General features: G+C 38.4%; 1 protein-coding gene across 3 annotated transcripts in view; it reads right to left on the minus strand.

Annotated features, from left to right (window-relative positions):
• Positions 1 to 3,678: 3,678 nt before the first annotated feature.
• The window catches only part of KLHL15 (kelch like family member 15), a 34,669-nt gene continuing 22,057 nt past the window's right edge, over positions 3,679 to 16,290 (minus strand). For all 3 annotated transcript variants that reach the window (XM_042974068.1, XM_042974067.1, XM_007087849.3), the window contains one exon: positions 3,679 to 6,437. In XM_042974068.1, coding sequence (XP_042830002.1) covers positions 5,328 to 6,437 — 1,110 coding nt within the window. In that variant the 3' untranslated portion in view covers positions 3,679 to 5,327. The remainder of the gene's footprint in view (positions 6,438 to 16,290) is intronic.

Genomic DNA, 16,290 nt, shown 5'->3' on the forward strand with positions numbered 1-16,290 from the left:
AAGGGCAGTAAAGACGGAGAGGGGCAGCTGAGAGGTGAAATTGTGAGGGCTAGACGAACCGAGATGCTGGGGGGGCAGGGGAGAGAGGCAGTGGTAGACCACTCCCAGGTTTCCAACTTCAACAATGGTCCAGCCACATAACAGAGGGAACTCGGGATGAGGGGCAGGTATTTGGGAAGGAGAGAATATACTCAGCCTTGCACTTGTTCGGTTTGAAATTCTGATAAAACACGTGCGAGACGTTAAGGAGACGGTTGGAACTCTGGGTTGAGATGTACCCAGATTTGACAGGTGTCAGAACCCAGAATAAAAGCTGCGGGAGCCACAGGTGTGGTGAAATCGGGCAGGGAATGTGTAGACTGAGAAGCAGACAAAACCATGGGGAACTCTATCTTCCTCTTCTGAACGCCTATAGCCTCTGCCTGTAACTTACGGAATGTGTTACGTGCTGCAACATCTAGCTCAGTGCCTACTTGTGCACAAAAAGTACCATGCTTGATATGAGGGTACAAGGAGGAATACAAGAAGGTCCTTTCATCCAAGGGGACTAGGATGTAGTCGTGGAGAAAGAATTATACCCACCTATTATGCAAAATGAAATCAAGAGCTACAAATATGCTGAATGTTGAAGAGGCAATTAATTCAATGGAAGAGAGAACACAGGTTTCAGGAAGGGAGGAGAGCATTTGAGTTGGGGTGGAAAGTGGATTTTGCAAGCAGGGAAGGGGAAAGGAGGCAGGTAATAAGAAGCTGGAAACTAACAAAGATCACAACAGAATGAAGTGGGCGAAGCAACAAAAAGAGGCTGGGAAGGTGGCTTGAGGCCAGGGCCCAGGGAATCCTTTCTCAGGCGTCCATTTTAAAGAAGGCACAGAGGAGGAGCCTATGGATATCCAAGCGCTTGTGACGCAGCAGCTTCATTTCTGCCTCGCCACTAAGTTCAGAAATAAATGCTAAAGGAAACCTAAAAATCACCACACTAAGGCTTATGGCTTGTAAATGCTCTTTCTCAATTCCGTATTTCCATTCTGCAAAACTCTGTGTTAGTGGAACTTTAATTACTTGGCTTCGTTATAAAATTTCCATTGCATGTAAGTGTAAGTAATTTCACTCCAATGCACTCATTTGAATCTGTGACTGAAAGCAGTGGGAGAAATCACGTTTTTATGGTACTTCCTTGGCATGCCGAAGGGAAACAAAATGTATGCTGTTAATCAGGTCATGAGTGACTTGGAAAGTGATGGGTTGCATAAAGATAGCAAATAATAAGAGATAAATAGATTTTAAAGATTAAAAATATTTTATTTAAACTTTTCTTCATAAACACTTTTAACATTTTTTTTCAATTTAAAAACAGAATGGATAGCATAAACATGTTTGAATAGATTATATTCACGGCTTGGGAAAAATTACCTGACAAAAATGTAAAGGCTTTCAAAACAGGTATAAAAGGCAAACCTTAAATTATTCTAAGATTTTTAAATCGGCCTTAGGATTATTTGACTACTGGCCCAAAATGTACCTAAAGGTCAAAATATTTTTCTATAGACAAAGTATGCCCAAGAGGTACAGGGCATATACAAGTTAGGTAGAAAATAACCTCTCTGACTATCTCACTGGAACATTCCTTCAGAAAGCAAACACCTAACCCTTACTGATGTACTGATTAATAAGGTTTTTAATGTAGCTGTTCCCAAAGATGTAAAAAAAGAAAATCCCAGATTATGAAGGGGGAACAAACCACGCTGAGGGCATTCTCTCAGCGTCGCCCGTGTACCAGTGAAGTCACACGGGTGTATGTACTGCAAGGGTAGGACTTGCATGAGCTTACCTATTCTGGTCTGTGTCTATTGAATATTTGACTTTATAAACTCTCGATAAACTAATTTCTCAGGACTTTCGTTTTGAAGATAAATCTCTTTTAGAAGATATTTATTCCCAAACCAACTCTAATCTGATTGAATAAACGTATGATCCCTAAAAATGTTGAGTACAAAAAAAAAATCAAAAACGTATAATAGGCAAACAAGAAAAATGGCACTGGCAGTTTTACTGCCATATAGCCCTCAGTTACAGCTAATTTACACTATTATCTATGTTGTGTTTTACTTCAGTCTAAAACTTTAAATTATGTATTCTCAAAAGAGCTAGTCTTTTCTGAGAGATAGCTTATAAACTGAAATATCAATTTATATTATAAACTGAAATGTTATGACCTACAACCACATATACATATATAAAAATAGTCCCACTGAACGTTTGACATGTTTAGGTTATGCAGCTCAAATAATTTGTTATAAAATATTTTAAAGCTTAGTTTCATGTAATTAAGACAAAACTCTCCATTTTTACCACTTCTCCCCACACAAATGTGTGTGTCCTTTACTATGACTCGAGCAGGCTTCCCAGAATGAGGTGTCCAAAGGTGCTGCTTTAGAAAAGATAAGTGAAGGGCTCAGTCAATATTTCACAAATTAGAGTAACACGCACACACAGAGCAGAGCAATGAGGACACAGAGAATGTTGTCTCAAGAAAAGCTAGTAATTCTATTAATTACGCTTTGCTTTTATAAAAACCAGTAGTACTTCTTCCAATACAAAACCTTCAATGTGAGAATCTTGAATTTTGTGAAATGGCTGTAGTGCAAGGATTTTCTTTAAGCAGATTAAAGTCAAAACTGAAATTCAAGGTCAAAGATAGGGAACAGAACAAACATTTCTAATTAAGATGCAATTACTGAAGATCAGCTATCTTTGTCAAGTCTGGTGTTTAAAATGTAAGGTGAAAATTAACACACAAAGATCACAACAGTTACACTGTAGTTTCCAATCTCTTACTGAATTTTTAAAAACCACTACCTTGAGCACATACAATGTATCTAAACAAAAAATGGTTCCAAATGAAGCACACAAAAAATAAACGTGAAAAAAATTCTATGGAAAAATTTTCCATAGTTTAGTATAACAAAAATAAATCTCTTTCAGCAATGAAACCGTAATTTTAAAAGGGAATGTAGGTTAATCGTGGATTTAAAATAACCTATATTAGCACTACATATAAACGGATGAATTTTCTCATACATTCAGAACCCAAGCAATACCAACTGTTCTTAAAGCTCAAAACTGACTACAGCTAACATCAGGTCAGACATGACTCACGTGTGAAGCTGAACCCACAGTTAGTTCAAGTTAAGATTTCACAAATTTTCCAAAACACGAACTGTGATCTTGGTCTTGTGTCTTGAGAGTGGAAGACCAAGAATAGTCAACAGTTTGCCCAGATCTTACACTAACTAGGACTATGAAGTCGTATCTAAGCAATTAACAAGAACCACCACTGGTGTGTAAAAGTGTAAAAGCCTGATAGGGGTACCCTGTCTCGGTCTTTTCCAGCAAAAGACAACAATGAGGAAAATAATGAAGACATTATCATTATTTTCTTTAAAGCAAGAAAGCACACAAAGCACTAAACCAACTAATATATTAGAAAAAGAATTAAATGGCTAATCTAATTCCTAGTTTTCAAAAATAAAATGATTAAAAAATGATTTTTAAAAGGTAGAAAAAGACTTTTACCCATATTACCATGGGAAACAAGATCATGACTTCACTCTTCCATTTTGTGTTCAGTGGTGGCAGCAGCAAAAAAAAAAAAAAAAACAAAAAAAACAAAAAAAACAAAAAAAACAAAAATGAAAACAAAAAATAAAAAACAAAAAACAAAACCAAAAAAGTGAAACTAGAAAATTTATACAACAGCCATAGAAGAAGGCATTGCAATATTGCACCAATATCCTAAGCTCTGGCAAGTTTTGCCAGTGTAGATCTAGTCTGTATCAGATATAGACTTTACTCAAGAGAAAATGGCATCAATTTGAACGATCCACTCCCTGGTTATTCTTGCTTAATTTTGTCAACTACATGTTTTTCCTTCGAGTTGAAAGACTTGAAAGGTGCACAGCTAATCCTACAACACTTTTATAAATGCTTTTAAACAGTTAACTTTGATGCATTCTGAATTTTGAGGTTACTATCCTTCATGCTAGTAGCTTTCAGTAAATAAAACAAAGGCTGAGGGCTTACATCCCCAGTGCCACTAAATATTTTGTACTAAATAAACAAGTAGATATAACCAGTAAGACTGTAATTCTATTTCTTACCTCTAAGTCAAAAATGAACTCAAATTTTCCACGAGATGCTACTTTCCATTCAACAACAGATGCAGCAGCCTTCTTGAATGTAAAGAACGGGAGTTGCACTTACTTTTAGGGGGCCTTTATTTAGGAGTCTGGTATTACCTAAATTCTCTTTAAAAGTGCTTGCACGCTGCAGGGCCAGGACTGCATATACCACTCCGATTCTCACTAAAAACAGGGTAACGTTAAACAGACTGCAAAGAAAAACATTTTCAAAAAGAAGACATACATTGATAAGGAACACTAAACGTTTACTTTTGAAAATAAAATACAAAATGTTAGTTTTCAGAAATCCATACATGTTTCAGGAATACAAGGAGCTCAAATATTACTGAATCAGTATGGACTGAAGATAGGCTACTTTGATACCAAATGAGGACTCCAGTTATTTTAACTTTCTAAAAATGTTAGTACATGAAAAGACGTTACATCTAAAATTCAACAAGTATGGCAAACCGTGTGTGCAAGTGCACTAGCTTAAAAATATAGAGTCCTAACCACGCATAAAAGGAGATGTGCCTTGTATGTTCCTAAGATGTACGCAAGTATGGGTATGCTTTCGCTAACACAATGCAGAGAAGAGAAGGCAGCTTAGAAATAGTGTTTTGAATATAAAAAAGTTAACTTTGTAGAAAATTTATATTTTTGCATTTTCAGCAAAAAGCCATGCAAAAAGGTCAAGAGTTTTAACGTAAATAATAAAACCAAAAGGTCTAACAGACTGAAATACACTGAAATAAATGTTCCAAAAGATTTCAGATTGAGATAGGAACCGAAATTACATCCAGTGACACTTATCAGGTCTTCTCTTAGAAGAGGCATGACTCCTACGCTGACATCTGAAAGAAATGTTTAAAGCATAAAATCAACTTCCCAGATAAGTGGATCACTCTATTAAACTGCTTCTGGAAGTAGTTTCAAGAGCTAGCGCTTCGAATTAACTTATTGCATGAGTTTGAGGCCACTAAAAAGAAAAAAAAAGGATGCTAGCACAGAATGAAGAATTTTTTACGATATTAGACCAATGGCTTTGATAGTAAAACTGGTGAGGTTTTTCTTTATGTTTTTTAATTAACTACTCTGTCACAAACAAATTTTTTGTTTGGCTTATTTAAAGGGAGAAAGATGTCATTAGTTGCAACGTCTGACCTCGTCCAGTATATATTCCGGAAAATGCAGGTTGCATACTTGTAAACCATCTAGCTTGCAGGGCATCCGCGGGTACTCGTCTTCCTTCCACTTGTTTTCTTCTGGATCAAAAGTGAGAATGGAATCGCTGTAATGACCATTGTAGCAAAGGCCTCCGAGAACCATTATCTGTTTGTCCAGCACAGTCACACCATGACCACTTCTGCCAATTGGCATGGATGCCAAAATGGTCCACTGATCAGTCTCTGGGTTGTACACTTCTGTGGAAGGGCATCCCTGAGACTCAAAAGAGGCTCTCAAGATCACACAGACGCCACCGAAGACATAAAGCTTGCCGTTGTAAGAAATCATCTTGTGAAAGCATCTTGCGTAATTCATTTTGCTCTTATTCTCCCAACAGTTGGTAACCACTTGAGTTCTCCTGGTCCGCTGTTCTATGGTCCCTTCTTTACTGGGGTCAAACACACACACCTGTTTGGAGGTGGAAGACGAGGTGATTCCACCAGTGATGAACAACTTGTTATTGAGCACTGTCCCTTCATGTCCATATTTGTTAACTGGATAAGGATCCACAAATTCCCATTTATCATTGGTGATGTCATACCTCTCAGTTGAATAGAAAGTCTCATCTCTGGTTCTGCCTGCCACAGCGTAAATAAACTTTCCAATGACACCAACTGCAAACTCTGAACGTGGCACAGACATGTCTGCCATCCGGAGCCAAGAGTTTTGCCTGGGGTCATACCTGAACACTTTGGAAGAAGCATGGAATTCGCCATCCGGGCCCAGTTCTTCCCCGCCCAACAAGAACACAAAGTTATTGACGATAGCAAGGCAATCCGGGCGCAGAGGAACTTGTGGGCCCTCCAGTTCCCACCAGACTCTTGGTTTCTTTAAGAGAAGAATTTTACTGTTAACCATGCTATGTCCAATCATGCCTCGGAATACTGTAGTTTGGGGTTTGGCAGAACGGATGCGGCTTGACTTCATGTCCAACAAAGGCTGCTGGTGAACATTCTGAAAGTAATTCAGTGCTTGGTCAACTTCATAGCGCAGCTGTCGGGAGTATCTATAAAATTCGGATGTCTTAACCTAAGAATACAAGTAAAAGAATTTAACCAAAAGAAAGAACATCAATGGCAAACAAGATATCAAAGCCAACTAAGATGATTAGTGTACGATTTGAGGCTTACTTTGCTAAAACTGTTTCTCCTGTTAAGATCACATACTATTTTTTAAGTTTTATCATATTTGTTTTCATAATAATCTATGCACATCCCCAAGCCTTTTAAAGTAAATATTTATTTTCCAGGCACAAGCTACATTCCTCTAACAAAATGTACTAATCATTCATCTACTGTATGTCAGGCCCTGGGATACAAGTGGTGGCTATGAGGACAGAGGTTTCACAGTAGAGGAAATCATGGCCATGGTTTTCTTAACCACAAGGAACACTGTAAGAACAGCCATGACTGAAAAACTTGGGCAATCAAGTTAGTGAGTTAGTAAAAATTTAAATATATATAAAATTCTCAGTAGGTTTTTGATATAAAGAATTGGTTTGATATCATCAACTCCTACAATCATAACCCAGTTGACAAGGAAAGGTCAAGTTTTTTTCCTTTTTTAAAAAAAAACATTTGTTTATTTCTGAGAGAGAGAGGGCAAGGGGCAGAGAGACAGACAGACAGAGGATCCAAAGAGGGCTCTGCGCTGACAGCAGAGAGCCCAATGCAGGGCTTGAGCTCACAAACATGAGATCATGACCTGAGCCAAAGTGAGATGTTCAACCGACTGAGCCACCTGGTGCCCCAACTTTTTTTTTTCTTTTCTTTTTTTTTGGAGCTGGAACTACCTCATTGTGACGATTATCAAGATCTTATGAAGCACTTTTAAGTACTGTGCTAAGTTCTATAGGGACATAAAAATGTTAAGATGGGGTCTCTTTCCTCAAAGAACTTCGAATCTGTATCTGGGGAAATGAAAATAGATAGAGTTGCCAGTAAGTAAATAAACAAGGCAGTTGACAGTTGGGAATGAGGGTGTAATATGGGAGTTCTGTAGAACTTAGGACATGGAACATACACCAAACTGGCCCAAAACACTCACGGGTTACCTCGTGGAAGAGGTAGGAAGCTGGAATCCGTGAAGAAAAAGCTTGTATCCTAGTGGCAAGAATGAGACAAGAATCTTCAATTTCAAGGGGGAAAATCAGCTATTGTAGACAGAAGACGGGCAGAAGAGTACGACTGATGTGAAGTAGAGACAGGGAGCAAAGGCGATGACTTGAACTGATCTGAGGATTTAGACTTGAGGCGCTCGTGAGAGCGGGATCACTAAGGGACTCTGGAGAGGCATTCCACTTCGCTGGTGATCAATCTGCACTGGTGGGAGGATGCTGAGGCGGGGACGTCTAGGAGTGTACAGGGAACCCAGCGTGGCTGTGTGGGAGGGAGCCAGAACTACACATAAATGTTTAGGAGCTTTCTTTCCTTCTTCTCCTTTTTCCTTCCTCCTCCCTAGTTTTCTCATTCACGCCCACCTTGGTCCAAAAAGTTTGAAACAGAAAGCACCGCAAATGTGTTTTTAAGTATTTTGTTAACTGCGTTTCAATACGATTGGCTTCCTTTGTGATCCCAAGCAGTTAATTTTATGGATTTAAAATCATTATTCTGAGAAGGGGTCCTTCGGTGGATTTAACCAGGCCAGCAGAGAATTCCTGGTCTTACTACATAAAAGAGAACAAACGGACGTCATTACTTCACTGGGGGCCTTATGTGCAACATCTCAAGCTAAATTATTCCTCCTGCGAGAGACTAATAATCATCCCTGTTTTCCTGATGAAAAAACTAAGGCTTAGAATCTTAAGTGACTTGCCCAAATTGTTTACATGACTAAAACCAGGAGAGCTGGGATCTGAACCTTGAACCAGGACAGTCTTGCTCCGAAGATCAATTTCCAATAGGTTACAGCACAGCTTCCTTTAGTCTTTAGAAAACTCTTCAAATGACAAACTCAATTCTTAGAACACTTAACATATTTAATGAATTAGCCTAATGACCCTTCTCAAAGAAAAGATAATATAATGGTTCTTAAAGAATCAATCACATGGATCACAAATGACTGGGCATCCAACCCAATTCTTCCTAGCAAAATATTAAGTGTGGAAGAAATCACAGCAAAATAATGAGTAATGGTAAACAAGTAATTTCAATAAAGAGAGTACTAATATGATAAAAATATGAGATGAACTCTCATTCTCTACTACTTTCACTTCACATATAGAAGAATAAAGGAAATGAAGCGAGCCTCAATCTCTTATGAGAAACAATGGAAACCTGTAAAGCCATTTTCACGGAGTATTTATCAATATGCAATGATGTTCACAATATATTCAGTTTTTAAAAAGCAATAGTAAACTGGTATCCCAATTAAAGAAGATTTTGTGTACGTTTGCTGTGTTAATAGTGATTGTCTCTAAAATTTCACAAACATCTTTGCATTCTTTGTTTTTAATGTATCATTATTTATAAACAAGAAGAATCTTGCCATTAAAAAAATGGGTCTCCTAAAACCATCAAAAATATATTTGCTTAGTAAAAATACGTATCTTTTCATTTTCCATTCATTTCTACTATGAATTGCCTAATAGTGTACCTCGCCCATTTTTCTCATCTTTTTCATATGTGCAAGACTAAAAGGCAATACCCTGGAAATCAACAAGAAACATAAACCTCAAATTAAGTATTTAAGTGCCTACTGTGCACAGCCAGTGGCCTGAGAGCTACACAGGTTTTGAAGTAACAGAATCTGGTCTAGCACCGTAATTAAGCACCACGTCAAGCAGCCTGGTAAGACAACTAAGAATCCAATTTAGAAAATACCCGACTCACATTCAACAAGCTGTGGGATCTTGGGCAAGTAACTCAACATCTTTACAGCCGTTTCCTCATCTGTATCATTGAGATAACAATAGCACCTATGCCTCATAACCCTAAGGTAGGAGATAAGCATGATAATCCAAGTGAAAAAGACTTACTACGGTGCCTGTCATGTGGCAGTGTACAACAAATAATAGCAGTTATTAGCTATTATTACTCACCAGTGGACATCTGTGGAAGTGTCCGTCAGCTTAAGTCAATGCATCTGATGGTGTGTTTTTGGTCTGTGTAAAAATTCAGTCTTTTAGAAACGAGAGGAGTAATGAGTCAAACTTACCCTGGACCTAATCCTCCCCAGTAAAACCTGACTGGTAAGATTCGAAGAGAAGGAAGCTTTCCCAAAAGCAGCCATGTCACTTGGAGATGGAAAAAGGAAGGGGAACACTGCACATATTGGACAGGCAGATTTCAAGTGTTTTAAAGGAAAATTAGGACCAATTCCAAGATCGGAAACTGTGTAAAGAAGCTCAAGAAGGCTTGGAGGCTCTCAAAAGCATAATGCTGACTGCATAATTGCAAAACACACTGATGAGGGGAAGAAAAGGGGAAAGTATCTAAAAAATCTGATGTGCTGCACAGAGAGATTTCTGGAATTCAGATGTTAAAAAACCACTTACAACAGATGGCCAAAACAAAACAAAACAGGCGCATAAAACAAGTATTACAAAGGGTGAGATGGAGCTGTAAGAATACTGTGAACAAGGCTAACGCCTCAGGATGAACTGTGACTTAGCAAAGTGCCAGGTATTGAATTAAGTGGCATCTTGGAGGTTAAAGTAAAAAGAAGTGGAGGCAAAAGTGAAGCCCCTCCCGGATGGGATGGTTAATGTAATATTAGCAAAGACAAATAGTCTTCTATTTTATTTCCATTCTCAGCTAACAATGTTTTATTCTGTCCAATCTGAAGATCAAACACAATGACAAAGAAACTTAAATCCAAGATGGCTAAGGAAAAAAAAAAAAAAAGAAAAACTAGATAAGATATTGTCACTAAGTTCAAGTCATTTCATCTCAAGATCACATTCTGGGATCCTGAGAGGCTTCACATATAAGGTTGCTTAACTGCTTTCCGTAATCTGTGCGGAATCATGAAGAATGGAAAACGACTAGAAGCCAGACTTCCAAACTAGACTAGTTAGCCAGAGGCTGATCCTGAATTGTTAAAAAATACCACTTGCAAATAAGAAAGTGTTACACACTGGGAGGCAGCAGACCCACCAAATAATGCCAAAACTTGACACTTCCAGTTTAATGTCCGAGGATGTAACAGAACCGGTAGACAATGAGAGAACCTATGGCTTTGGCAAAGTAATCAATAAGTCTAATCATCAAGAGAAGTACCAGGGATCCATGAACTAGTTGCAATTGTAGCAATAATTGTGTTAATGCATTCCGGGGGTAAGGCTAGATGGTGGGAAGTCCACAGCTTTTATCAAATGCTCCAACGATCCATGAACTCTAAATGTAAAGCTGTAACTGACTATCCTCAGTACAATGTGATAGAGCAGAGTCATATCATGGACCTAATTAAATTAGACAATCCCACCCTCTCCATCAGATGAAACCACGGCTCAGAGCGTTTAGTTCCATCGCTACAATTTAGACAATACAAAGTGGACCACAGTCTGAAGACAGCGAAGGGATCTAAACCATAGGAAGAATGGTAAAAGTGTGATCAGCAATGTTTACGTTCAAGAGAAGACTCAGGAGAAAGATGGCAACCATTTTCAGGACCAGTAAGCGGAAGTTTGGAGGAAGATTTTAGGCCAACAAAGAGAAAAGCTTTGTAATTAGACCTACCAAGATAATGGATATCCATCACATTAGTAAAAGAGCACAGAAACCAGGAACAACTCAAATATCAATGACATCAGTTGGATAAACTGTGGTATGCAGACTTTACCATATGCAGTCATGAAGAGAATGAAGTTAATCCACATGCACTAACACAGATGTTCAAAGTGTCAAATGATAACTGAAGAATATATACAATATTCTCAAAAAATAAAAGTGGCCTGCTTTGAACAGCTGGTAGTGTATTCAGAGGAAAACATGTATACACATACAACATATGGTTACCAGTGAACTTTTGGGGGACTTGCCCCCTTTCAGGATCTATACAGGTCTGTATCTGCTTTTTCACAAGGACTACAGTAAAAAGGGTATGGGTACATATTTGCCCCAAGTCAGGACTGTTTACCTCCGGAGTCAGTGAGCAATCCTGTCACTTCAGGTAGTCCATGTGTGACTGCCTGTCAGGAGTGGAGAGGGTTCTGGTGTCACATGAGGACTAGGCACAATGGCCTGTGACAGCCCTCCACCTTCCAACCCCAGTCTCTTGCAAATCCCATCAACCTGAACCAGCTTAAGTGCTTCTTAAAGTCATTTTCCTGTCTGTTTCCTACCCAGTGTTTCGGTCCCTTTGTCCTCTTCTCCATTCATTCTATTGTGTTCCTTTGAAACCAGGGTTCCAAAGAGTTTAAAGAGTTACTTCAACTCTATGTTAAAAGTCCTTATCATAGCCACATATCTTTATCCAGCTTGTTCTAACCGTAAGCCCCCAACAATGGAAGTTGTGCCTCTGAGATAGTTGGTTATACTGTAAAATGTCTTCTAACCTAAGAAATTCAGCTCCTACTCTCTGCCACAGCTAGAAGCTCTAGATCTACCATGCTCTTTCCCCAGAACTACAATTTTCCTCTACAACTACATAATATCAATAAGCATAATTAGTTTCTTCTTTCATTATAGAAATGGGGAATTAGGGGCGCCTGGGTGGCGCAGTCGGCTAAGCGTCCGACTTCAGCCAGGTCACGATCTCGCGGTCCGTGAGTTCGAGCCCCGCGTCAGGCTCTGGGCTGATGGCTCAGAGCCTGGAGCCTGTTTCCGATTCTGTGTCTCCCTCTCTCTCTGCCCCTCCCCCGTTCATGCTCTGTCTCTCTCTGTGCCAAAAATAAATAAAAAACGTTGAAAAAAATTTTAAAAAAAGAAATGGGGAATTAATGCCTCTCTGATAATCCTGGACAAAGTAATTACAGATATACTCTGCTTTAAAACAAAAAGCGTAGGGCTAAAACCTTCTATGTGAATGGAATCATTTAAATACATTAATGAAGAAAGCTATCAAAAAAGAAACATGTGGCTCATCTTTTCATAGAGAAAGCATTTCTCCCATCATTCGCTCACATAACAGTTTATCTCTAGATCAGTTACTTCCAAAAGAAAGATATGGGGGAAAAATGACATTTCTTTCATGTTCTGAAGAACTACTTTCCTTATCCTTTCACAGGATTAAAAAAGCGGTCTTGTTTTAACACTTAGAAAGAATATATTCATTATCGCTTTTCTTGATACTTAAAAATTTTATTATGAAAAGTATTTTGTCTTACGCTGCATAAAAAATAAAAGTATGATACCTCCTAAAAACAGTGATCTGAAAATTTAAATTGGCCATTTCCTCTGATCTTTAGTTTCATGTAACCGTGTGCACACATGCATGTACAGGAGAAAATGTGAGGTACTATTAATTCTGAATGAGGCTCCTGGAAATGTGTATTAAGTGGAACAAACAGGAGCTAGCCATTACCACTGGGCAAATATTCCAGGTTTCTCCTGTTGCTGTCAAAACGTTACATAATCCATTCATTCAATTTTTTAATTGTAAAGGTAATTCGTATAGATCATTCTTAATTTTAAGAATTAAAGTGAAACTGGGGCACCTGGGTGGCTCAGTTGGTTAAACGTCCGACTTCAGCTCAGGTCACGATCTCATGGTTTGGGAGTTCGAGCCCCACGTTGGGCTCTGTCCTGACAGCTCAGAGCCTGGAGCCTGCTTCAGATTCTGTGTCTCCCTCTCTCTACCCCTCCCCAGCTTGCACTCTGTCTCTCTCAAAAATAAATAAACACTAAAAAAAAATGTTTTAAAGAATTAAAGTGAAACTGGCAATATAAATAAAACAAGCATTTCTACAGAGCTTATTACTACATAACTTCACGTGATTAAAAATCTGCAATTTAAAAAAATCTACTATAACTGGCTAGTCTGGGGTGCCTAACTGGCTCAGCTGGTAGAGCATGTGACTCTTGATCTTGGGGTTTTGTTTGTTTGTTTTTTAATTTTTTTTTTTAACGTTTATTTATTTTTGAGACAGAGAGAGACAGAGCATGAATGCAGGAGGGTCAGAGAGGAGGGAGACACAGAATCTGAAATAGGCTCCAGGCTCCGAGCTGTCAGCACAGAGCCCGACGCGGGGCTCGAACTCACGGACGTGAGATCATGACCTGGGCCGAAGTCGGACGCTCAACCGACTGAGCCACCCAGGCGCCCCTTGATCTTGGGGTTTTAAGTCTGAGCACTACACTGGGTGTAGAGGTCACTTTAAAAAAAACTGGCTACAATCTAAAATTATTTTAGGCCTTTAGCCAATTTAAGATATTAACAGCTATTTCACCTTTCAAAATGTTTTTAAATGCCCAATATACTTCTACTAAACCAAAACCAAACAAAAAAAACCACACACACACACACAAAAAAAAAACCCACAAAAAACAAAAAAACCCCGTCTTTTATTAGCTTATCCATCAGTGGGGGTTGGAGGTGCCACTGGGGACTGAAATATTCCCTGAACTAAAGATCCTAGGTCTTGGGCTTGATGCCATCCCTAAGTCACTGTATGACCATGGACAAGCCTCTAGTTGAGACATTTTCTCCTTACGATAGGAGTCAGTTGCATGAAGACACCTCTGGCCCTTCCTACATCCAAAAATGATACCCTAATTTTCAGAATGATGAGTATAAGGGATCATGTGGAAGGAAGACAGAGTCCTAGCTATCAGTTTTATCATCCCTTCTCTATGATCCAATCTGCTCAAAAGAAATATCCAGAAATAAAGCAGTTACTAAAACGAATTATACCTTTGGGAACCACAGCTACATCTAGTATTATTTTTGATATTCAGCAAAATGTGGAGCAGTCTTTATGTGCCATATTACAAAAGCATCCACCTTGGTATGAGAAGTCTATTTATAAATTCATGCTCAGAACTGAAGCTCATACTTATTTATGTTAAAATTACAAAAAGCTAGGTGCAAGATACCTTTAATTAATCCCTTTGTCCTGAAAAACTGAGTTAATGACCAAGGATAAAGCTATAAGAAAAAAAAAAATCAGTTCCTGCTAAGTACAAATCCTCTCAGTAATACTGTAACTGCAGTCAAACACCAAACAGTAAAGACAAATTTTAGTAAGGATTTACCTATCCTCTCTTCTTCAAGCAGGCAACAATCTAAATTATCGAATAGAACTTCAAAAGCCAAGTGACCAGCATAAATGGGGGTGAGGGAGAAGACCCTCCTCAAGACAATAATCTAATAAGAGATTGAGCACAATTTGGTTAGTCCTCTATCCCTTCAACTTTCCTAGGATGAAAAATATGTAACTCAAAAAATAAATATGCTCAGAAAGTCTAATTTGCTTCCAATTCCAGTGCAGTAGTCATTGAACATCACTAGAAATTAAATAAGCGTGCACAAGCCTAAAAGGTAAAAATTTATGTAATTTCTAGAAAGCCTTAGGACCATCTTATTATCTGGTTATACTAATATTTAGATAGTACAACTGTATTCTACAATTCACAACTTAGGAGGACTTTTTCCTACTTATGGAAATATTCTCAACTGTGTAAATGTTTTAATTTTATTGAAAAATATGCTAAAAGAGAAGGAAAGCCAAATAAAAGGTTTAATCCTACAATTAACTTCTGAATGAGCAAGGCTTACCTATGACTCATGTAACATTTTGAGTAAATATTAGAGAATTAAAACTCTAAAGCCTACAATCTTAGTATTTGCTCTTGTTCCTTTCCTGCTTCTAACCTTGCCTCCATTTTCTGACTTCTCTGATCTTTTTTGATTTCGGCTTCTCATTTGGTTTCTCTCCCTCCTTGTTCCCTCGTTCATTAAAACATTTTTCTCCTTTTATAAGAAAACAGCTGTCTCCACTCCATCTCCTCCTTCCCTTTCACTCCACAGTTAATTTCCAATTCTAGACTTTTGTTTTCATCTCCCATTTATTTTACTTAAAAGGAAAATCAGCAAGTAAGACTAAATTTGTGAACTACCATTTTCAGTAGGTTCTGGCCTGCTTAATACACCCTCTACGGACAGTCTCTCTCCCAGGGGATCTAACAGCAGTCAACACCCTGGATTACTGTACCCTCCACGAACCTGTAAACCTGGGATGAATCCAAGTCAAAGATAGAAAACAAGAGCACTCTACTTCTATATATAAAAGGCAGAAGAGTTGAGAGAAGAAAAACACCTTGGGTGATTTTGAAAGAACTGTGCATGTGTTAATTACAATCATCCAAGTCCCCAGGGCTGGGGGAGGAGGGGCTGGGAAAAGAGATGGATGTAAAAAAGACATTAAGTGAACGGTGAAAGTCCGCTTACCCTATTGACCTAATTTCCAACAGAAAACCTGGTCATCTCTGTGCTTTCACTCCAAGGAGCAAGTGAGTTGATTGTTAAGCAATTTCAAGTTTATAGCTGTATAAGGACTATTTAATGTATTCAAGGGGGTTTTAAACTTTTTCAAAAACAACTCAAACCCATTAAGAACTGTAACCAAATTTCACATTTGAAATCTAGGTTACTGTCTTTGTAAAAAATATTTGTACTGTCAAATACAGCACTGCTTGTGTTTCTCATGTACTTCCGTGTGGGTCAGAAGGAAACTTCTGTTCTCTCCTCTAGATTTGTCTGGCTATAGCTGAAGTCATTAGAAATAATTAAACTTTTTTTGAGTTTTCCGTTAAACCGTAATTAACACTACAGTTAATGGTCTTGTTGCTAGACAGAAATTTTGGATTGCTCAAGTGCTAGATCAGTCAAAACGTGTCACAGCTCCTAAGTAAAGGAATTCTAAAGGGTATACAGCACCTGCACTTTAAACAGATGCGTCCTTATCCATACAACGTCATTACAAGTGGTCTGTACCTCAATT

Source organism: Panthera tigris, chromosome X (assembly GCF_018350195.1).
Source record: "Panthera tigris isolate Pti1 chromosome X, P.tigris_Pti1_mat1.1, whole genome shotgun sequence".
NCBI classification, from domain to species: Eukaryota; Metazoa; Chordata; class Mammalia; order Carnivora; family Felidae; genus Panthera; species Panthera tigris.